The sequence below is a fragment of the Strix aluco genome, chromosome 6, assembly GCF_031877795.1.
Source record: "Strix aluco isolate bStrAlu1 chromosome 6, bStrAlu1.hap1, whole genome shotgun sequence".
Lineage (NCBI taxonomy): Eukaryota > Metazoa > Chordata > Aves > Strigiformes > Strigidae > Strix > Strix aluco.
In genome coordinates, this window is record NC_133936.1 from 38,024,887 (window position 1) to 38,049,435 (window position 24,549).

Sequence of the window (24,549 nt, forward strand, 5' to 3'; positions counted from 1 at the left end):
TCACTGTGGGAATAAAGAATGCTTTAGTATGTAATGAGAAACCTTATGAAGTACAAAAATATGGAAATATAAATGTTTCCTCTTCAGATATAGTGAGTTCAGTTGCAGTAGGAAATTATTTTTCTCCTGAGTGATCCAGTATTGCTAAATTTGACTTTGTGGCCTTTTAGAGATAATTACGATTATTGGATTACAGGTAGGTGTTTTGGCAGGTGATGTACACTTGTGTCTCTGTTTCAGTTTGAAAGTCAAGGGAAAGATTTTTGTTTTACCTGCTTATATTCCTTTCTAAAGGTGGAGGTAGGTGTTGGGTTTGCATGTTCCCTGCATGCAACTACTTGCATGTGTGCTTCAGAGGTTTAGGCTTGCTTTAAGCATTCAGGTTTCTGCAGAATGGTAGTGGTAATAGCAGTGGGAATAATTAGTTTCTTTTACAGTGCTGTCTAGAATTTCTATGTAATGTCTCCCATAATGCCAATGAAAAAAAAAATGTGAAAAACTTTCCCTTATGGAGGAAATAATTTCAGTAACAATGTACTTTCTCACTTTAAAACTTGTAAATGTTTTGTACTGTTGAATACTGCTTATCTTTGTATTGATTGTGTTAGTAACAAATATGGCAAATTCTTTATTAAATATATGTAAAAATAGTAAACCCTTTAAACCGTGTTTGGTAAATGCTTCTATATTTGCTAAACTTCAGTGACAGATCTACTATTAAAAGATTACGTACATAGATTTTGTTTAATGCGCTTGCATGTATGCTCTGTATGTCTTCCCGTAGTTGACTGAATTTGAAACTTAACTAATGATAGATATTTAAGGATTTGGTGCTGTGAAGTTTATGGAAAGAGATCAAAGCTAACTTGATATATTTTGACAATCACAGTTTCTAAACTAGGACGTGCTCATAATGTTTTGTCACTGCCTTGTGTTTATTTACCATGTGCTAGCCAGACCTGTGTTTATTAAGCACAGTTATCAAAAGCCTACCCTCCTTATGTATGAGCACAGTTTAAAGTAGGGATTGTGAGTTCTAGCAATAGGCAGCTGGGGTTTCCCTCCCTGCGGTCAGAGCTGGCAGCAGTTTGCTTGTCTTAGTTTTACAGATGTTTTCCTGTGGTGTTGTATCTCCCAAAAGAAAATTTTACCCATAAAAGGTAACTAATGAGGCAAAAGCCACGTGCAGAGAAAGTTCTAGTTTGATGTAAGTTTTTGTTTGTAAACCTTAACTTCAAAAAGGCTAAGTGTCTAGCTCCTGGTCAGGAGGATGTTCTGCTCCTTGTTCTTTCTTTGTCTCCCTCCCCCTGCTGGCCAACAGCCAGCTCGCCATATATTAGGAGGGCACACCAGTAAGTTCCTTCAGTAGGGAAATGGGTGATCAGAGATTTGAAAGGGCAAGAAGCTTGTTGGAACAGGGACACGTTGCAGGGGAAATAGTTGAGAAATCATAACCCGTGCTTCTTCCTTGCAGTGAAAATTCCAGGACAGCCTTTCGTGGAGGGGTTTTGGATTTTGTATGTTCAACTGCAACACCTGCCATTGCTTAGCACTGTGCATCTGTACCGTTAGTACCTATTGACACGTCAGTAGATGATGTTGCCAAGCAAGCTTGCATTCACTTAGAGAATAGGTAGTGCCTGCTTTGTCTGCTTGTTTGAATTTTTTTTTGGATCTATTTTTAGCTGTTAATTTGTTTTTTCTCAGGTACCATCATTTACAGTTTTGTGTCTCAGGTGAACAACACATTTTATTGGAGAGTATGAGCAGTGTCTCCTGTAATCAGATGATCTTGAAAAGCCTCCATTTTTATTCTTTTGAAATAAGTGACTCTGTTAGGTTTGCTGTCGATAGCTTTTACATCTTTATTCACAAAAAATACAGCTCCTGGTTTTGTTCCTGGTTCAGTGTTTGATACACTGAGTCAGACTAGAGCCATGTCTGACAATTGCTGATTTTCAATATTGTACCAAGAGTGAAAGTTTATGAGCAGTTCAAACAATTAAGTGCTTGATGAATCCTTGCTGACCAGGCTGAAAAATAAAATGGAGTAGTTCATCTTCCAAAGGATCGATGATGAATAACTCTGGACCTCATCAGTTCACAACTCACTCTCTCCTGTTGTCTGAGGGCAGTCCCTGTGATCTCCCACACTTGCCCTTTCTTCTCCAATACCATCGTGAACCATATAACCTTGAAAATGTGCAGTTTGAAGACTCGGCTCTTAAATCAATTGTGAATGATGTTGGCCAGAAGTGTTGTATTGCTTGATAATGTATGAAATACCTGCAAAGTGGGGAATGTGTGTAAACAAAAAAAATTGAAGGACTGACAAAGTGAGAAACAAACATTTTAGTCCTATTTGAAAAAGAAACTATATAATGATAAAAAGTACCTATTTTCCATGTTTGGGAAATGATAGTATTTATATTTACTTTAAATTGACTAGAGCTTTGTTTTGAAAAAGGCTTCTAAGCTGGAGAAGCCTTCCCAGAAGCTTTATAGCATTGTCATTCTTGGTCAGGTCTGTGATCTGATTATGCTAGGATTGACTCAGGATAACATTAATTTTTACTGAATTTCCTTGCCTAGCTTCAGAAGAAAAGTTCCAAAGTAAGGGATGCAGAAGCAGCCTGATTTTTCCTAAGGTCTTTTAGACCTCATCCTCTTATAAGGTGTACCGGCAAGGCTCTCGCCAGAGAAATCAAAAGAGAACACACTGAACTTCAAAAAAATGTATCGGGACCTAAAAATTATTCTCTTCTCAGTCAATACTAACATTTAATGCCATTGTAAAACTAGTATAAAATACTTCATGATGGGCAACTGGACATGCAGGAAGAAAATACATAGGTTTTGTGTAGATTGTGGGTAGGATCTGAAAAATCTGCTGCCTGATAGGTAAAGCTCTGTGTGTGATGGAGCTAGCCTTCTTTCTGCTTTCCAAAACACCACATATGGGAAGTAGTGAGAATATCTGCCTTCCTTCTTGAACATATGTTTTTCTTTTACTCAGATTGCTCCTCAACAATTTCCCTGTAGAAAAACTTCCTATATTTTTAAATGTCTCCTGGAGGAGTTGAGGCTTAGTCATTGCTTAGTGGTGAGCAGACCAGCGAAACATCACTCGGAAGTTTGTAAGTGTATGGTTAGTGGGAGAGAGGTCCGTGTTTTCCAGATACTGCTAATCTTCATCTTTCAGTAGCTGTCTTCCCAGTATTGTTCATATCAATTCCATGGTGGTTTGTATTGACTACACATTCAATTTCTTGGGAGATAGTATTTTGAGCGTTTATTTACCTGTTTTAACTGTAATAATCTTCTGCTGTATTGTGTCAGCGGGGACTGGAAATAAGTTCATATGAGAGTAGAGTACAAGCAGCGTGAGCATTTCCAGCCTGCCTGGGTTAGGACCTATAGATATAAATTTGTTCACTTTTCATTTTATTTAATTTTTTACATTTTATTTAGTTTTTCTTCATAGCTGTGTTGGCTTTTTCCTTTTAGATCCCAGTATGTATGTTTGGTCTGCTTACTGTGCCTTTCAGAGTTTCACTTCATAGTGAGCTGGTTGCATAGCAAGTTAGCTGGATGTGGGAGAGGTGGTGTGGGCAGAGTGGCTGGACCTCCTTGGCCAGAGCTTATTAGGAGACATTAATGCATGCTTTTATTAAATGCTTGCTTCTATAATAAAGTTATAGAAATATGCACTTTATAACCAATCTTGATTTTTAATTTATCATAGGTGCTTCCAATTATTAGTCTTTTTCAAAGTACTTAACTAAATACAAATAATGCTTTGCTTTTCAAAGTACTTCTTTCAGCCCCTGCAAGGGGTACAGTGCCTAAAGGAAAATGTAATTTGTTTGTTTGTTTCTAATGAACCTTTTAATATTGTAATTTTCACAGTGCTAGTGAAGATAATGTAGGAATTTGCTTCTGAGGAAAAATAACTTTGGGGAGACAGCCATGCTGCCTTATGTGTTGGTAATCCTTTTTCACTAAGAAACAGTCATTTATTTTTGAAGAAATTATATGGTAATTAACACGTATGGCAGCTGGTTTCTTAAGAGTAACTTAAATTCCCAAATTCCATAAACTTTAATATTATTTTCCAGCTTTCTGGAATGCTGTATCTCTTGTACAGGAGATTTGGTTTTTCAAGTAACTTACTGATTTCTTAAGCAATAAAAACTCAGCTCCCCATATTCCACCATAAAGCTAACTGGCCTCCTGGACATGAAGACTAAAATCCTTTCCAAGTGAGAGGATGCTGTACTTTTCTTGCACAGCTGCCTGTTCAAGTCTGCTACTGCTCAAGGAACTTAGAGTGCTGAAAGGACCACAAATGAGACTGATTTTCCAGAACTTGCTGAGGCAGTAGTTCAGTTTATGGGAGTTCCCACTGCATGAGTAAAGTCAGCCTGATGAGTAACTAGTTTCTGTTCAGCTTTGTATGAGCAGTTGGGATTTCTTATGCTTGAGAATAGGGTATACTAATGATAGTTTATTTCTACAAAATATCTGCAAATAATAAAATTCTTATCTACATTGTTACTAAAAAAATCATTCAGAATTGAAATTGCTCCACTAATGCCTTGCTCTGATACAACCGTACCTACTGTTCTGATTTTGTACTCAGTAGCATGTCTGATGTCTTCAGTTGTTGCCTGCATAAGACTGACCTCACAGCTTAAAATTACTTATGCTATAATATAATCAAATAGTATGTAAAATTTTTCAGCCTAACAGTCACTTGCAAGTGAGCATTTTTTCACAGCAATTACAAAAGGTAATGTGAAATCCTGAAATCTCTAAAATGTTTCACCAAACAGAACTGTCATGATGTAATTTACATTTTTTCAAAATTGTAAGCACTGTCAGAAGTGACATTTATATTCATGGCTTAACCCTTGATTGTGCATGAATTTGAGATGGAGTAGCATCCAAATACAATTTAATTTTTATCATTATTTGTAATAAATCATTGTAGTACACTGCTGTAAGTCACATCAGTCCATGAGTCACTTGCCAAGGTAAACCAGTCATGTGCTCGCTCTTGTTGCTTAATAGTGTATGCAATACCTGCAGAGGAGTGCATGTGTATAATACTTGAACCTGTTTGCTTCATCTATTAAAACTCTCTTTTAATTTGATGATTGGCAGCTTAAGAGTTTGGCCATTAAAAACCAAAGAAACAAAAAAATGTCATTAATACCTAAGCAGTACTTTAGTTAGGCAGTTTTACTGAGATAACATTCCAAAATTAGTTTTCATGCATTTTAAATGAATAGTTCTTTCATAATTTCATGACTTAAATGTAAATATGAGGGCAGTTAGAGACATATGTCCAAAATATTTTTATGTACAGAATAGCACAGACGAGACTTTTATTCTGTAAGTGGTTGCCTCAGAGATGTCAAGACCTGTGGCCCAAAGCTTGTATGATACGATAATATGTAATGAACCCAATGTAGGAATTACTGCATGAATTTATGTAAAAGAAAATAAGAGACTAGGAAAACTGTTCCTTATGACTGACAGGTAGATAAGTTTTTAAAGAGAAGCCTCACTGCTCTGCCATTATTCATAATGTGGTCAACCCCAGGGACAGTTACAGTCGTGGAGGGTCATGGGTCGCTATTTCAAAAGAGTGCTAGTAACTTGAAAACAAACCAAAAATAGATCTTGCAATAGAAATACGTTAGTTAGTAAACATATTAAATATTCTATTACATCTTTTTATATGCAGCATGTCACTTCAGAGGCTTCTTTTAATTGGAAATAAGAAAACTGAGGATACATCCATCATTCTACAGTTAGTTTACAGAATTTAAAACTAATTTTATTCATTTGATTGATCCTTCTCTCGCTGTCCCCACCATTCTGCTATGAATTTTGTAGATGCAGAAATTTGTTCAAATGAGTTGAATTTTTAAAATCTTCATCTAAAGACTCTACACGTGGCAAGCATACTGAGCATAATAAATGACAGTAAGAATACTGACAGTGATTATTTACCCATATCTCCTGAATTTGAAGTGTCAGGATTGGGTAATACAACTTTTCTGGGGCCTGTATTCCAGCTAGAAAGATGAAATTGAGGGTGTTTTCTTTGAGGATATTGTAATATCTATGGTGCTGGTTTGTAGAAAGCAAATACAAGTGCTTGATGATCATACTTGCAGAAAAAATACCACACTCAGGAGAAAATTCCCCTACCTACTGTCTATTCCTGGATGATGAAATAAGATATTTATTCACATACTACTGCTACCAGTGAAATGAATATGGTAAAATAGTTACAGAACTACAGTTATCCTCTGGTTTTCCACACATAAAACTCTCTGAACAACCTTTGCTAGTTGTCTCGTATTTTTCCTGTGTCTTCATATTAAATTTGTATTTATTCACATTGTTAATGTGTCACTATCTGTGTCATCACTCTCTTGTCTCTCAGCCATTGTGCTCATTTAAGCTTTAAGTGAGGATGTCTTACGCTTTCGGATTTGTTTTTTGCTTCTTTTAATGCACTTTTCATGTACTTTCTCTGTGTACATCATCAGTTGTGTAAAGATTTTTGGGGGTTTAATACGAAGACAGAAAGGCACAAGGCAACTTGGTAAAGATCAGTTCCTTCTCTTATAGGTAACATACTTGACAAAGTGTCAGCTTCACTTTCTGGTATTTAAAATCCCAATTTATAAATAATAATTCATATATGATTGCCGATACAGTATTTTGTTAATAGACAAAATAAATTGTTTCAGATAAGTTATTTCAATTTTTTTGATCTTGCTATATTACGTTAAAATTTCTACAGCTTTTCATATATCTTAATTCGTCTTGTTCAACAAAAATACTGTTGTCCTTGTTAGTATAATTTGTACTTCAAATTCTTTAAGAATAAATAAAACACATGTTTAAACAATCAACAAGGCATGGTTAGCTGTAGTGACAATAATCTTTTTATGCTAGTAATGTTTTAAGAGTTATTTCTTCAGCTTATCCTATTTTAAATCTTTTGTTGAATATTGGAAACAGAAATGTTTGCTGATAAATGGAGTTGCAGGCTAAGGAAGAAAGCCTCAAACCAAATACAAAATGATATAGCACCAGTTATTTCTAAACAGCTGTTAGGAAATTGGTAATGGAAAGTTTTGTTGCAGTGGGTATGGAAAGAGCTACACCCACATTCCTGAGTGATAAAAATGCAAATAAACATCCAAGACCCTACATGCTGTAAGCTGTACTTCAAACATCACTGATCAGACTGTGCTGTACGAATTGAACTGTTTGCACCAGACTGATTTAACAGCGATTTCAGTTGAGATTTTGTTTTACTTTGATATTAATATTTTAAATAAAAGTTTGCTGACACCTTCAACACTCGAGCTCAAAAAATGATCACCTTAGCTCTGTACAACAGTTTGGCATCATTTAAGTATAAATACTTCTGGGAGTACAGGTAACTAGTTAACAGTGCACAGCAGTGATTCCTTAGTTCTTGGTTGAGTGTAATGAATACCTTCCTATACTCTCTTATTCAATGTACGGCTTCATAGAATTTCTGAAAAAAGATTATTTCTTTTACAAGCACAGTTCCCAGCACCCTCTCCCTTTTTGCCATATCTCTCCCCTTTGTGTGTTGTCACACAAATGCGTTGTGGCTTTGAAATTGTCACATCCCCAGAAGTGGATGCTCAGTTGCTATTTGTTACACCAAACACATATCGTGTACAACAACCTATAATCTTGATAGTCTCCCTTAGCATTGTACCTTGTTTGGAGTGAGTTAGGATTGCAGTAGGGAAAAGTTGTTAAGGCATATGTGCAGCTGTAATGCAAGTTTTGGTTTTGTAGTCTTTCTGCATTAGTTATTCTTATTTCTGAACAATAGAATGTGGTCCGTTCTTGAAAAATCATGAAACAGCTCTTCAAATTCATCCAATTCACGCTTGTGTTAGTTGCACAGAAACAAACCCTATTTCTGCTTGGTGTTTTAAAAACAACTGGTAAGAAATAGTTTAAACAACAGAGTCAGGATGAACATTAAAACCAAGCATCTGAAGTGATGAATGTTCATTGTGTAAGAACGGTTGACTGTCAAAGCAGCCCTGAAAACACAAAGTGCTCTTTCCTCTGGGGAGGTCCCAAGGATAGTTGCAGCTTGGCCCAAAGGTGTTCTGGAGCTGTGCAGACCTGCAGGAGCTCCAAGCTCTGCGCGTGATGGTGCTGGATGCTTCGTCCTCCCAGCACAAGGCAGTTAAAGTTGCGTGCTGGGCAAGGTAGTAGCAAATTCATACAAGGATCAAAATGCAATTCATAGGATTTATGTTTGAAGGCAGATTTTTATACAGCACCAGTTTAAATGGAAGTAACTTATTTCCTAGTGCATGAGATTGTCAGAAGTTATAAAATAAACACATGTAGTTGCACCCATTTTTCACTTAAGTCCAAGCTGATGACTGTGTGAAAGAATCTTGAGTATTATATAGGGCAGTCATTCAAACCCAGGCCTTCAAAGTTAAATCTTTTGCACTGATTTAAGAGTAGGCAGGAGTATTTTATAATACAGCCATTCCAGTTTGCTCATATCTCTATATATGCCTGTCTTCCTTGGCTATAATGGAAGTCTTATGGCTCAAGGCTTCTAAAAATCATAATTGCCTCTAAAAATTCAGACGAAAGAAGCAAAAATTATCTTATATATGATATGCAGTAGTGGTCCAGGCAGTCTTATTTTTTTAATTTAGAGGAATTTTAGTGCTTCTCATAAAACTGAGAACACAGAGCACAGCTTTATAAAGAGAGGGAGATGAAGAAGTGTATTAAGTTCTAACCTCTCATGAAAATAAGCTTAACCAATTTGAAACAATTTGTTTAATCTTTCTTATAATAGATTGCTCTTGCTGAGAAGAAAATCCTGTTTAACTTGATCAGTCTTTAATTTAAAACCTTGCAGCTTTTTGGAGGGTACTTTTTCATGTTGAATGTTATGACTGCTTTAATTCAATTAATGTATCAGGAAGGAGACTTAATTCATAGCTGGATATTGCAAGTTAAATAATTGGATTCTTGCAGAGCTGTGAGACTAATACACAGATAAACAGAAAGGCTGTTCAGTAACAGCTGCTTTTTTTGTGTTCTTACTTGTAATTAAGTGATCGGTCTGGTTCCTCCAGAAAACTTTGAAAAATATGGAAATGAAATTATATTTCATTGTCTGTTAAAAAAATCCATGTGAATATTTTATGCCTTTGTATTCACATTTGCCTCTTCCATTTTATCCACCAGTGTCTAATGCTAGTGTTTTGCTTCTTTTCTGTTTCTTTATTTTGTTGCTTTTGTTTGAATGTATTATTGTGTTTATATGGAACTGGTCAAAGAACCGTTACTGTATTTTATGTTTGTATCTACATTTTATTTTGCATGCTTAACGTGGCTTTGCCTGGATATTCTTTTTGGTAAGTTCAGAATTTACAAGCATAATGTTTTTCTGTAGTAAAGTTTGTAACCTGCCACCTTCTTTTCTTCCACTTCAAGTAACGTCATTTTTTTTTTGTCTTACTGATTTGTGCTACTGTACTGTTTTGCTTTTGCTAATTATACATATGATAACACTGTTTTCCTAACTACCCATTTTCATCTCTAGCAGAGCTAAACAATATGACGTTGGTACTAATGTGTACTAATTTGACTTTTATCTTCAAAGTATAGTTGGCAGCTGTTAAAATGATCTCTTCTGAGAACTGTGTGTATTTGAGACACACAGAACCTCAGTCTTAGAAAAATCGTGTTAAGGCTTCTTTGCATAGCCTGGTGGTTACTCTGTGCTTCACAGGTATTATTTTTCAGGAGTCTTCTCAGTATCTTCTAAGAACAGTGTGCATGCTTATGTTTCTCTTTTAGCAACAGCTTGCTCAGCTCCAGAAAGAAAAATCGGAGATTCTGAAGAACCTGGCACTATACTACTTCACGTTTGTTGATGTTATGGAATTTAAGGTAAGGAATTACAAATATGTCAGTTCTGTCACATTAGGTTTCTGGTTTTTTATTTATGAAATAACACTATATAATGAAATAGCTGAACTTGTAGCTCTTCTCAAAAAAAACCCAGTCTCAATCGCTAAGCATAGTAAAGTGATTTACTTAGATCTTTTTAAACTAAAGTTAATCCTTTGTTTTTCAAGGACCATGTTTGTGAGCTGCTGAACACTATTGATGTTTGCCAAGTCTTCTTTGATATTGTAAGTTTCTTGATTTAAGCTTTCAAATTATTCTAATCAGTCCTGTGTGGAGAATTAGAAGGACTTGTTTATGTTAGCCCAAGAGACATGGCATCTCTAGTTATAAATGCAAGAGAAATAAAGACACTGTAATCCTCAGATCTCTCACTTATAATAATAGCTTGTAATCAAGGAGATAGACCATTTTAAACAGGCTACTTATGGACAGTTGTAACAGCACTGTCTGTTACCAGACATACAAATCTTTCTGTAATTTTTGCTTTATTGCATCTGCAAGTTCTTAAGGTTTACTGTCATCTGTATGCTTAAACCATGTGAGACTCCCAAGACAGCAATGTTACTGGTGTCCACCTAAGCTATATGAGGAGGTCACTTCTGGTGTTGGCTAAAACAAGTACTAAAGTAGCTAAAGGCGTTACATTTTAAAAAAAAGTCCGCACAACTAAACCCAAAACCACCACAACCAAACACTGAAAAACCCTAAAACAAAACTTCAAACACCTTTTCATCTTGCTTTCAGCTTGCTTTCTTAATGTTCATAATGTCACCTTGCTAGTTTTTGTTGTCATTCTGAATTTGCCTGACTTAAGTTCATAGTATGAAAGAGAAGCAGGTATATATCCTATGGAATGATGTTACCAGGCCAGTGGGTATGTGCTAGCTTTTTATATTACAGAGTCTTACTAAAATGTAATTCATAGGCAAGGCACTTGCTGCCTGCTTAGTAACATCCAAGGAAAGTTTTCCTATCTGTCAGCTAACCTGTGACCCTTAAGCCTGGAAAGATTTATTTGCATGCTTGCTTTCATGAATTCAAACAGTTCTGGGGATTTGAGTGAATAAATTAAGATTTTTACAAAGTTTGTATGCAACCAGAACAAAAACTTTGTTCAAGACAGTCCATTGTATTTTAAAAAATGCTGAAAAATGGTGGAAAGGTAAGGAAAAAGTTTTATGCTTGTTTCTAAGTGTTTTGGAATGATAATTTACTTTTTTTTATCTCTAGACTGTAAACTTTGATTTAACAAAGAACTACCTAGATTTGATTATAACCTACACAACTCTAATGATATTGCTGTCTCGAATTGAAGAAAGGAAGGCTATCATTGGATTGTATAATTATGCCCATGAAATGACACATGGAGCAAGGTAAAAATCTGTTGCATAAGAAATATGTATAATAATAATAGTAACAGCTACACCTGAGTGAATTATTTCTTGTTGCTTTTAGTGACAGAGAATATCCACGCCTTGGCCAGATGATTGTGGATTATGAAAATCCTTTAAAGAAAATGATGGAGGAATTTGTACCTCACAGTAAAGTATGTAACTACTTTTCACAGGCACACAGTAACCTTAATTGAGAGAAGCAGAGATAAAGTAAATATGCAAGAGTTTCTTTTGTCAAAGGCCATTAGGAATAAATTTTACAGGAGATTTTACTTGATGTCTGGGGGTGGGGATTGATATTCTGTTAAATAACAGATCCTGTAGAAATACAGGAATGCTAAGATCCATTGGTAAGGTTCCATTTTATTCACTAAGGATTAGAAGGTGATTAAGTTGTGGATCACCTGAGAATAGCTACATCTGTGATCTGTTTTGGTTTGTAGAGTAAAATTAAAGAGATGCCTAATGTTTCTGTGAAACCAGGTTTTTGCTAGTTTACTATCCTAGATGAATGTGGTTTTCTATTTTGTAACCTGAGGGGTTTTGCTTTGGATTGTCCTTAAACTGGGGATCCTGGAGATCACCACTGCCTCTTTAACAATAGCTTTTACACTCAAAAGCTGACACTGTCTACCCTGCTCAGTTGACTTCACAGAGTTAAATGAACCCAATTCCTTTAGCCTTTTCTGTACAAATGGTTTTAAGTTTGCACTCTTATACAGCTGGTCATGCTGCAGTCCTGTGATAATTTATCTAGGCTGTATTTTCATATGAGAATACCTTGGAAAAGTGACAGAAGCCTCGCCAAAGTCAATGTATATCCTGTTTATCACTTCACATTTGTCCACTAGGCTTGCTATTCTGTCAAAGGAAACTACATTTGTCTGATTAATACTGACAGACTGTTATTTATAAAGGCATTACTTTCGAGGTGCTTACAAATTGATTGCTTAACAACTTATTTTGGAATCTTTGGCAGGAGTTTAAGTTAAATACTAAGTTATTGTTTAAAGTTTTTAAGGTTTGGCGTTGTTTTTCCTGTTTTGAAGTCTAGGTACTGGTCGTGTTTTCCTTCTCTAGTCCTCTTGAGATTTTTCTTCATTTCCTTAAACTTTTTAAGATAGTCTCTAGAAATTCAGAGAGCTTTCCAGCTAGTTCTCTAAGTGCTCTGAAGTGAAATAGTTTTGAATACTTCTCATTTGTCTAAATAATCTGTAATCTTATTTTTGTTATACTTTCCTCTGCACAATTCCTTTCTATTAAGACTTATTTAGCTAAGGATCTAATTTGCAATTGATCTTTTCTTGTGCACATTTTAGCAAAGATGCTTCACTTTTCAGTATTATCTTTGTTTATGCTCTTGTATTTAATAGTGGACCAATCCTTTCCCTTGAAATACTTTGTAAAGCCATTTTTCAGTCCAATTTTTGCTCTTCTACTTATTCTGTGCTGGAGGTATAAATTGGGGTCAGGGGTCCCTTCAGGCACCATGCTATAGAAACACATACATAGGCTGCACTCTCATGGAACTGCACACTTCAGTTGTCCTTTCATCATGTCACTGCTTTGCAGTAAACCTGACAGTTGTTTAGTCCTTTAAATTACCTTCAGCAGATGACTTTTTTTTTTTTTTTCCCCCTGAGTGACCTTCTCTGCTGCTATAATACTTAGACCTGGCTCCCTGAGGACTCATACAAGCATCAGTATTGATCCAAAAGACAGGGAAAAGTCTTAGGGCCACACTTACTCAGATAAGCTTATTCTGCTATCAGGATGCTCCTGTAAACAGTATCTACTCACAATAATTATAATTTGCTAGCGAAGAGGGAAGGACATACTAAATGAAATGACAGAGAAGGGAATAACACTAATTGGGTTGCTCGAATAAATAATGAACAACTTTCAGTTGTACATGACAGATTTGTTGTCCCCTGTTGATTTTTCTTTTTATGTCCTCTAATTCTGAACTCAGAATTTTATAACTCTAAAAAAAAGAATAAATAAAATCAAGTCCTTGTGCTTCTCTTCATCCTTCCCTTATCCTGGAATAGTCTTATATGTGATATAAACAAGATGCAGTGAGTTTTTAATCTCAGAACTAGTTCAGTAAAATGTTTTCATTACTGTTAGTAGTAATGCTGAGAAAACAGCACGACTGACAAAATAGTACTTAGTTGTCTTGTGCTTGGAGTATGGCAGTGTCAGTACACAGTTCACAAAATGGGGTGAAGAACTTGACTATTTACCCAAGACTGAGCCTTTAGGACATCTTCAAACTAATAATTGGACTCCTTTTTTAGTCCCTTTCAGATGCTCTGATTTCACTCCAGATGGTCTATCCTCGAAGAAATCTTTCAGCTGACCAGTGGAGAAATGCACAACTACTGAGCCTCATCAGTGCCCCCAGTACAATGCTTAATCCTGCACAGTCTGACACAGTATGGCCTTTTAGTTTGCATTATATGATAAAGTTAAGCAAGGTTTTCCATAAAATAATGTGGGGGTGTTTTATTTTCTGTTTGATTACCTTTATGTGGCTTTTAATCAGAGAAGTAAATAGTCTGGTTGGGAAGCATGAATGCTTTAGTATGGGGGAAAAGTTTTCTCGCATTAATTAAAGCTTCTGTTGCATTAGCGCATGCCTTCATTTTCAGTATTTGATAATCAAAAGATGAAGCAATGTTAACTTCTGCAGTGTAGAAGGAAGGAATCCTGTTTACTGTCTCAGATGTATGTGGGCCAACAGACTGAAAATCAGAACTGGTACTTCCTTTAAAATTTTTACTGTTTGCATTTGCTGCCTCAGTTGTGATGAATGGTCATCTTTGTGAAAAAATTCAAGCTGTCAGGTTGTGATTAGTATACATCAAAAACCTTTTGTTCTTAAGTATTCTTAAATACGATGTTTGCTGAAATCTGTCAGAATTTGTTCACTGTTTTGTTCAAGGTGTTGGACAGTATGGAAGCTTATTTAATGTTCAAACCCCCAGTTTCTGAAGGGATGAACCATTGCCCTGTTAGTAATCAGCAGCAGTCTTCCATGATTCATCAGCATTTAAGGCTTTATTTGTCCCTTTTTTCTGAAAAGTACTTCTCATTAAGTGTATTGTCTTTTATACAATCAGTTTGCCACAGATTACTGTTTTTTCAACAGATGCCATGTGAATACCTCTCTCTGGATGCAATGGAAAAATGGATCATTTGTGAGTAAAATATTCTGAAACAGCTCATGGTTGTATTAAAAAAATGAGTTAACATTTAAAAGACTACTTGCCTTTCTGTACTGTACAAAAGCTGTTGTATTCAAATTAGATTCTAGAGAACTTGATTAAATCTTATTTGTATGTGTCCTGCTTTTACATGCAGTGAAGTTAGAATTCAGCATATGCTGCTGGAATGGAGTTTGTTATCAGTTTATTCCAGACTGACTAAAAGTTGAGGGCTTTAGTAATTCTGATGAAAATAGCCAAGTAGTATCAACATTAAGTTACATGTTACAAAAATAGTACAAAAATACCTCCACTAGGACAGTGTGAGGTATTTTTTGTATGTAAAACAGTTATTCATTAAACAGTTTATTAATGAACTGTTTGAACTATTTAAGAGAAAATGTGTAATAATCTCACTGTTCTCTTACTGTCTTTGTGCATCTGGTTTGTGACATACATCAATGTGAACTTTTGAAGTTGGATTTATTTTGTGCCATGGAATCCTAAATAGTGATGCTACAGCTTTGAACCTTTGGAAACTTGCACTTCAAAGCAGCTCTTGCTTGGCCCTGTTTCGAGATGAAGTATTCCATATTCACAAAGCTGCAGAAGACTTATTTGTGAACATACGAGGGTAAGTTTTAGTTCTCTTTTTTTCTTTCAGAACCTGTGTTAAAAACGTATAATTTCTTTGAAAATGTTACTTCTACTTCATGTGAGTTCTGCTTAAGGATAGTCAGTACACAAACATTTTTGCTTAGTATCTTGACTGTTTCTTTAATGCATAACTTTCAGGAGCCTGATTTCATAACCATCGTACTTTTTTTATCTCAGTTCTGAAAAAGTCAGGTGAATCAGTATCTAAAATGGCAAAAGTGAAAACTAATGATTTCGCCCACAAATGTTAATCTAGTGAAATGATGTCATGAATGTAGAGTTTGCTTGATAAATTGCATCTGTCTGCCACTGCTTCTGCAATATATCTTACGAAAACTCAGAAACAAAGTTGAGACCTCTGCCAGTGAACACCAGGAGCACTTCAATAGAGAGTATTTTTGGTTTGGGTATCCAGTTTTGGCATTTAGCTCTGGTCAGGGAAGTAAGTCTTGTGTGATGTTTTTGCTGTATCCTGCTTGCTACGGCATTGCAGCTCCTCTCAGGTCCCACTCAGCTCTTCCTAAATTGTGCTGCTGATGCTTATTACTGTATTGGATTGTTTTTTGCTTGCAGCTACAACAAGCGTATTAATGACATCAGAGAGTGCAAAGAAGCTGCTGTTTCACATGCGTAAGTGTCTTACAGAGCTTTCCTGACAGATTTTAATGCTAGTTTTCTTGGCAAAGTTATAAAGAATGTTTGAACAGGATTTGTTGAATGCTGAATTAGTTGTCCATTTTCAAATGAGTTCATGTACTGATCAGTTTTTTAAATCTGGTTTTGCTTAATGCCATTATTGATGTAACTTCCCAAGTTTTAGATTTTTTCAGATTATCAGGATGGAAGCATTTAGTTTATTCTCCAGTTTCTTTTTGTCTAATTACTTAATGTGAATGCCAATTAAATAGAAACATTTACTGGAGTCAAATGCTCATCACAGAGCAGGGGCAGAGAACTTCGGGTTTAAATTTAACCATACTTCAGGAATGTATGGTGGTGGGGATGCTAATTTTAGTTGAACTGCATCCTTCGAAATACTGAACTTTTGAAGGTGGTATGATATCAGCTGCCTATGCTTGGGCTTAAATGTTTGGAAAAACCAAATGTTCTGTGGTTGGCACAGTGGGTGATGTCTCGGTTTCTTTTGATGCAGCGGTTCAATGCATAGAGAGAGACGCAAGTTTTTACGTTCTGCACTGAAAGAACTGGCTACTGTCCTATCTGATCAGCCAGGCCTGTTGGGTCCCAAGGTAATTATGGTTCTTAGTTTGCATTTATGCGATCTTACAGTGGGTTTCTCAGAAATAGTATCACATTAGGCTTATTCGGGGGGAGAAAAACCCCATACTTTGAGAGAAAACCTACTTAGGTTTTAAGATTCTTTGGTTTTAGAGACTAGTTGCCTCTTAGTGTGCACAGGCTGTCCAACTGTTTTATGTATCTATAAGCTTGTGAACAATTTTTCTTTTTCAGGCACTTTTTGTATTTATGGCATTATCCTTTGCTCGTGATGAAATTATTTGGCTTCTTCGTCATGCAGATAATATGCCAAAGAAGAGTGCAGATGATTTCATAGATAAGTATGTTAATTTTTAGTGTGATACATTAAATATTTATGAGAGTTTCACAAACAAAATGCATTTGAAGGCAAAGGAATCTCAGAAAAGGATGGCTGTAGGGAAGAGTTGAGACAGTTCAGAAAATATTTACTTGGGAATATTAAGCTTCCCATCAAAACAGAAAACTAGAAGTATTGTATTAGAAACTGAAGCACATCGGTGAAAATTAATTTTCTGCAGAATATTTATAAAATAAAAATATTTTATAAAAGATTTAAGCCTTTCCCTTTGAATAAGCAAAAATAAAGCTTTATCATGTGTCTTCAGTGTTACTGATTTTGTATTGAGCAAATCAGTGGTGCTGGGAAGCTTGATGTGTTGAATGTCTCATGTATTGTAGCAAAACTGTCTTTTAAGTCGGGTAAGATTTGTTTATGTAATACAGCATTAGTGTCATAGACAGAAAGTAGAAATGAGATTATGGGATCCTATGAGTGTGGGTAGGCAGAAGGCCACTAGTTGTCTTTGAGTCATTCTCAAGATTGTTGAACACAAGATTGAACTGAAAGTCTGTGTATTGACTGCGAGAGTTTAAACAAGTGATAATCGCAAGGTCATTTCTAGAGGTGGAGTAGGGTAATACTGGATTTTCTTCACTGGATTTAGGTGCTAGGGAGGGTGAAGGTCCCAGAGCCTCTCTGAAACAACCTGTTGAAGTATTTAATAGTCCTCATGGTTTAAAAAAAAAGAGAAAAGCAGTTACTACAATAATATCTTTCAGATTTAACCAGTTTTTGAAAAAAAACCGTTTTTTCAACTTTAACATTATAGAAGGGCTTCTTGTTAAAAAAAAATAAGCGAATAGTTGTACAAACCTTTGAGGATTACTGCGATGGTATCCTGCTAACTTACCTCCTGTTGAGTGGGTTTTACCTTGCAGAGAAAATTACCTATGTGAACTCATTTTACAATGTGAACAGATATTTTCATAGAGAAATTACCTGTTAATAGTAGTTTTAAAAGCAAGGTGTGGGGGGAAATTCCCTTGAGAAGCATTCCACTGATAAAAATTGGTTTTAATATTTTGAGTGTTTTGTATTTGTAAGCTTTTCCTTGTCTTCTTGCCTAGACACATAGCCGAGCTAATATTCTACATGGAGGAGCTCAGAGCACATGTGCGAAAATACGGGCCGGTGATGCAGAGATACTACGTACAGTATCTCTCTGGCTTTGATGCAGTGGTCTTAAATGAGCTTGTTCAGGTATGGCAAAACTCTAGTTTTGGATTCTCAAATGCAAACTTTAAAAAGGGCTTTTTGTCCAAAATGGCTTTATGAAATGTATCCTGGTTTGTAGATTTTGATGAACATTACAGTATAAGGCAAATTAACTTACTGTTTAATTTTGAGATTTAGAGTTGTACTTTTGGTTGCTATATTAATACTTAAATGTTACTAAGCAATGTTATGTTTAGAGACAATGAAACAGGTACTGCCACTGAAGGAGCGTTGTGGAAACTTCCTTATTTAGCCTGACAGAGAAATTAGAGCCTTGCTGAACTGTTGTGGTTTTATTCCCTAGAGACCACTAGATGGAGCCCAAATTTTGTGACTAGGTCAGCTACTCAAACTTGACAAGTTTGTACTGTAAGTTTTCTTGTGTTCAAAAATTAATTTCACACTTCAAGCATTACATCAGTTACCAGAAGGTGCAACTTACATATTCTACTGTTTATTTAAAAGAACTATTTAAGCAGTTTGAATACCAGTTTGTATCACTGTTTAAATTACTAAATGTAGCTGAATCCTTGGGTTTACTTTCAATACCAAAATAGCTGTATTTGGGGCTTTTTTGCTTATAACTCTATATACTTATTTGTTAACAGCTTTTTTTTTAGAGTGACAGAATTAAATATTTTTGATACTTGTCATCAATTCCTGGAAAATTATTTCCTGGATTTAGGAGATTACTTCTAAATGTTGTGCAAGTGGCACAAGTGTTCTGTATTTAAATAGGGTAATCCTTAGGATCAAACTAAAATGAGGAGAAAAATTGTCTTGAATTTTAGTTGTCATTAATAACAGGTGTCAAGCACAAGACTAGACAAATGATTGAGTGATAATTTGGATTTTTTCAGCCTTTACATTAAAATGTTAGTCATAACTGGAATTATGAGAAACTTCTGTATTGTATTATTTAATAGAAATACGATCTTATCAGTTATTGAAACTGCTTTTTCATGAAGTGTTGCATTTTTAAAAATTTGAAAACTTGATAGCCCATCTTTCAGGTGGTATCAATCACTGAAGTCAATGTTAGTTAAAAACTGTTGAGAGAGGGTTTGTGGGAAGCAAAGAGATGCTGATGTGGTCTCTGTTATATCCCGCCATGGCCACATTTTATTTGCAGACAGATCAGGTGCTTCTAGAGGTCAGAAAATGTTTGGTGTCTGCTATATAACAGGAAAATATTTGGTGTCCATTTTGTAAATGTCTGCAGCCTGAAAATGCATGGGCACGTTTACTGATAGATTTTTCTGCTTTGAGCAGACGTTGGTTTGGAAGCAAGCTTTTCTAGGTATTTGTCATCAACCAATGAATTAAAAAGTGAAAGCTGTTAAGTAACTCTATTTGAAATACTCCATTGATTAAGTTACCTTGTGTAAATATTTGTACATTTCAGAGTATAGCTGATAAATTGGGCATGGGTATTGACAATGTTTCATAAACCAAGTTCGAAATAATAATAGCAGCAATGTTTATTTTAGAATCTTTCAGTATGCCCAGAGGATGAATCAATCATCATGTCTTCTTTTGTAAACACAATGACTTCACTAAGTGTGAAACAAGGTAAGTTTAACTGAACTTGGGAAGACAGTAACAGAATGGCAGATTTCTCTGGAAAGCTTTATCGCTTTTTGTTTCATGCCAGCAGTAGAAGCAGATAACTTGCATAAACTGAACTTGTTGCCTTGTTTCTCTTTCATTATGGTATCTGCTTCTTGTTGTGTGTCCCTTTTCCAGGGCAGTTCTATACAGATCGAGCTTTTGAAGGTTGCTATTGGGAAGTAATCCTACTACCTTTTAATTTAGAAAGCGTATGACACATGTTTTCATTTAGTTATTTTAATTCCCGTTAGCGTAGCCGTGCTGGATTGAAATTCTTACGTAAAAAACATGAGGTTCAGTACCCAAGTAATTCTTGAGTACTTTGGGTTTTTGTAGAAGGTCTATTATATAGTATATCTGAATTTGTAGTTGTTTTCCTAAAGGTTTTATGTTCTGTGTTTTTCCCTGATACAGTTGAGGATGGAGAGGTATTTGACTTCAGAGGAATGAGATTAGATTGGTTTAGATTGCAGGTAAGACTTTGTAAATATGTGTGACACTTTACTAACTTAAAACCAAAATGTTTCATAAATTACTGCTCTTCTAGATTATTCTCACACTGCAAGTGGATGACAGGCTATCTAAGAATAACCTACTCTTAAACAAATACGTAAGCAGATAATTTGCTACATTTTGATGTAACTTTGCATTGCATACTTTTTCCAAATCATTCTTTGGGGTGTTTATAACAGTTCGGAAATAGAATGTGTTGAGGATGAGCAGTTTGGCAGCTGTGCACTGCATTGGAGTGTGATTCAGCCGCCCAGCCAAGGGAAGGTAGAGACTGTGCGGTGAGAAAATAATGCTCGGTGAGATCACTCCTGTGCACTGCGATAGCGGTATCTTCATTTCAATTAATAAAGGAGGGAGTACTGTTTAGACTGTAAATCAATTGTCTCAAGATTAGTCAGGCACATTATTTTTGTATTTTCAAAATACACATTCTTTTTCTTGCTTTGCAAAACTCGATTGTTTAAGTGGAGACTCACAAATGCACATTTGTTTTGTCAATACATTTTTTTTTTTCTACAGTTTATCTGTGAATTAGTGGTGTATTCAAATGACTTTTGGAGACTTGATCAAAAGGCAGTTTGCTTTTCTTAAGCTATAGTGGAAAGATAAAGTAGTCTATCCATGGTCTTTAAGTACACAGGTGTCCTGTGCATAGCATAATCAGTATTTAACATTTGTACTGGGCAATAGCAATGGAATTTGCAAAAAAGCAGCTGTGAATGTAACATAAATTTTTTTCTTGTGTCTTTCCAGGCCTACACCAGTGTTTCTAAAGCTTCACTTAGTCTTGCAGACCATAGAGAGCTAGGAAAAATGATGAACACAATCATTTTCCACACAAAAATGGTAGATTCTTTGGTGGAGATGTTGGTTGAAACCTCAGATCTTTCTATATTTTGGTATGTTACTAACCTGATTGTAGAAGCTTTTTGTTTGTCCTTATAAGTGTAATTTTTAAATAGTAAACTTCATAAGAAGATAGGCCAGGGGGAGAGTGAATTAGAATTTCTGGTTTCCATTGGAATTAGTTTGATAAAGGTATTTCTGAAGATCTGTCAGAGAGATTCTTCAAGCAGTCACATAATTGATCTGGGGTCATTTGCAGATTCTTCCTTATACATTTTTGTAAAAGGTGCAAGTTTTTGTGATGCCTATGTGGCAAACGTCAGAATGAAAAATATGGTAACAGAGAGATGCAAATAAAATGCTGAAGAAGTGAATGCAGAACACAAACTTCTTTGAAAGTGTGGTGTAGTTTTTGGTATAAGTTATAACTAAAAATATGACATTAATAGCATGTTTGATTTGTGTGAAGTAAACTTCATTTGCGGCAAAACTATGTATATAATCCATTTAATGTCTCTTTCTTATCAGTTTTTATAGTCGTGCTTTTGAGAAGATGTTTCAGCAGTGTTTGGAGCTTCCCTCTCAATCAAGATACTCAATTGCATTCCCACTGCTTTGTACTCATTTTATGAGCTGTACCCATGAACTATGCCCAGAAGAGGTAATTTTAAAATATATTGTCTTCGTTATTTTCATCTCTTGTTTAAAGTAGAGAGGATTAGAGCTGAACAGTGCAAGAAGGTGTTCGTTATGGCAGTATAAGATTCAGGGGAGGAGAGTGGTAAAAAGGGACATAAAACAGGTAGATAACCTCCTTATGTGATTCTTCACCCATAGATCTCAAAATCTTTTTCTGAAGTGAGTAAGCATTGTTATCTTTGCTTTAGAGATTCAAATAAGGTACAAAGGTTAGATTACTCTTCTGGGATCATTCAGGCTTAGATGCTAATAAATCCCATATGCCTAATAAAACTTACAAGCAACAGTTTTTCTTTCAAATGGTTTATAAACTCATAGTTCGAAAAAGGAAATAGGGAGTTGGGAGTTCTGTATGACTTGTTATAAATAGTGTTTCCTCAATATGATTAAAAAAAATAATCCTAAGTGATATACAGTATAATGCAAGCATTCGTTTTGGTAAGAACTGGGTAATGCAATCCCTTTTTGGTTAGAATTAGAAATGAAAAAATGCAGAGTGTTGCTTAAAGAAGTGGACGCTTTGTGAAGGGCAGTAGTTTGATTCTGAGGAAATTCCTTCTATTTTTGTTGTAATGAAATAGATCCTTTAGTACATTTCCTGTATGTCCATTCACTTTGGAATTACTGTGGGGGTTAACTTGGCCAGTTTTGTGTAGTGCTCATGAAAGTGTGTTTTCATTCTTAACAGTGTTCGTCTGAAACAGTTGGATGAATAAAATCTATTGTACTATGCACGATGTGGGTTTTTCTTATTTAAACATTAAATCCTCTTCTGCTAAACTTCATCTCAATATATGTCTCTATCATTATTTTCCCTGTATACTTAGCTTTAAACAGCTGCAGACTCTATTTATACTAGACAACCACTAAAAAGTTTCCAGGAAAGCTTCCCTCCAGGACAAGAGATGTCTTTCAGAACCATTATAGTAACAGTAAGGAATCAGTAGCCAAAGTCCACTGTATGCTAGTTACTGTGAATTCAGCTGCAGCAAGCACATTTTGCCACAGCCAGCAGAACTTTAAATTCAATATCTGAATTGTGTGACATGGTAACTATTATCATTTTGGAAAAATAATCTTCATTGTACTGTGTAGAATGTGTGGTAGTGTGGCTGTTAGTAAGTAAACATTAGTGGTGAAAGAAGGATTTCAGTGAGACAGAGGCTATGCTTGTGCAGATCCAGTGACAAAGGAACTGAATTCAGAAATTAATGCAGGAGGGCTTCATTATTGACGTTTTCAGTGGTATGAAGGACACTGTGCTTTCCCTATAGCTTGAGTTGCATGCTCTCTTTCTCCTGGATTTAGTACTGGTACAAATTAATGCAGAGGAGATTGACAGAAACCTTGAGTATTGGACACATTAAAGTAGATTCGGTCCAAAATTAAACATGAAAATCTACTTTTAAAATCTATTTTGCCCCCTTTTACAGAAAATGTTTTACAAAATATAATAAGCAAAATATTTTTAATGATAGTGTGCCATGTCAATGACTCTCAAGATTTCATGATTGAAGTTGCTTTCAAAAAAAAAAATAAATCTAGGAGCTGAGATTATTTGAGGACTAATTAATTTATTATTTCTCATACTCTAGTTACATAATCTAGTGAACTGTTATCTGCAGTACAGTGTGTCTTGTGTGAATATTGTAGGACTAAAGGGAAACTGAAAATCACACTTCCTTTTTTTTCTTCTTTAACAGCGACATCATATTGGAGATCGTAGTCTTTCCTTGTGTAACATGTTCTTGGATGAAATGGCTAAGCAAGCTCGAAATCTTATCACAGATATTTGCACAGAACAATGTACGCTGAGTGATCAGGTGAGTGTGGTTGTGTCTATTTTAATTCTCCTTAGAGATTTTTCTCTGTTCAACTTTCTGAATTTTTATGGTTCTATTTCCCGTTCACTTTTTTCTCTCTTTTGGGAAGTTTTCTGTTTATAAAATGGCAGGTGGTTTGAGGAAGACTTTAATGTTAGAATTGTGTAGTTAGTTGTCAAAGGCGGAATGTGTTACTTGTGTGATGAAGTCTCCACCTGGACCATAAGCTTATTTTGTATCATGGCTGCTACCAAGTTGGATTTTCATTTGGAGGGGCTATTTCTTTTTGTTTACTAGTTGCTGCCAAAGCATTGTGCCAAAACCATCAGTCAAGCAGTGAACAAAAAGTCAAAAAAACAGACTGGGAAGAAAGGAGAACCTGAAAGAGAGAAACCAGGAGTAGAAAGCATGAGGAAAAACAGATTGGTTGTGACAAAGTAAGCCACCTCTTCTGTTCCTTTCACCTTGAATCCCAAGTCAAAACATATGTGATCTACATATTGAATGCTTCTTGCTTAGTTTATTTGAGTAAGTTTAATTGACTGTAAATACAACAACTTTGTAGTTTGTGAGCATATGATGCTTCTGTACAGAGACTGAATTCGGTTATGCAGAGCAACAGAATGTGTATCTCCTTGAATTTATCCCCTCAGCTGTTTCCTTCCCTGAGCAGAAAGGATCCCTGTGCTGTAGCTAGGTTTCCTATATAGTCATATTAATGGTTGTGGAAGTGGGAGTCCATGGAGTGGATGGCATCTTCAATTCTGCCTTGCTTTATTAACTAGGTAAAGTACAGGCTGGACTGGAAGTTCTTGCTGCCAAAAGGCTGTTTGCTGCCTTCAGCTGCTGGGATGGAGTTGAGGCTCCAGTGCCTGTACCAACTGGGGAAGGTTTCCTTGTTAGTGGCTACAGAAGAATTGAAAACACCAGCAAAT

General features: G+C 35.6%; 1 protein-coding gene across 4 annotated transcripts in view; it reads left to right on the plus strand.

The window, feature by feature from the left end:
- Positions 1–24,549, plus strand: part of NCKAP1 (NCK associated protein 1) — a 60,907-nt gene that overhangs the window by 12,960 nt on the left and 23,398 nt on the right. For 2 of the 4 annotated variants that reach the window (XM_074829668.1, XM_074829670.1), the window contains 17 exons: positions 9,913–10,005; positions 10,194–10,250; positions 11,257–11,399; positions 11,482–11,572; positions 13,721–13,858; positions 14,575–14,623; positions 15,107–15,263; positions 15,860–15,916; positions 16,440–16,536; positions 16,760–16,866; positions 17,975–18,107; positions 19,613–19,694; positions 20,148–20,206; positions 21,000–21,145; positions 21,621–21,753; positions 23,495–23,614; positions 23,912–24,051. In XM_074829668.1, the coding sequence (XP_074685769.1) occupies positions 9,913–10,005; positions 10,194–10,250; positions 11,257–11,399; positions 11,482–11,572; positions 13,721–13,858; positions 14,575–14,623; positions 15,107–15,263; positions 15,860–15,916; positions 16,440–16,536; positions 16,760–16,866; positions 17,975–18,107; positions 19,613–19,694; positions 20,148–20,206; positions 21,000–21,145; positions 21,621–21,753; positions 23,495–23,614; positions 23,912–24,051 (1,802 nt within the window). The remainder of the gene's footprint in view (positions 1–9,912; positions 10,006–10,193; positions 10,251–11,256; positions 11,400–11,481; positions 11,573–13,720; positions 13,859–14,574; positions 14,624–15,106; positions 15,264–15,859; positions 15,917–16,439; positions 16,537–16,759; positions 16,867–17,974; positions 18,108–19,612; positions 19,695–20,147; positions 20,207–20,999; positions 21,146–21,620; positions 21,754–23,494; positions 23,615–23,911; positions 24,052–24,549) is intronic. The other 2 variants (XM_074829669.1, XM_074829671.1) reach the window with 1 other exon arrangement.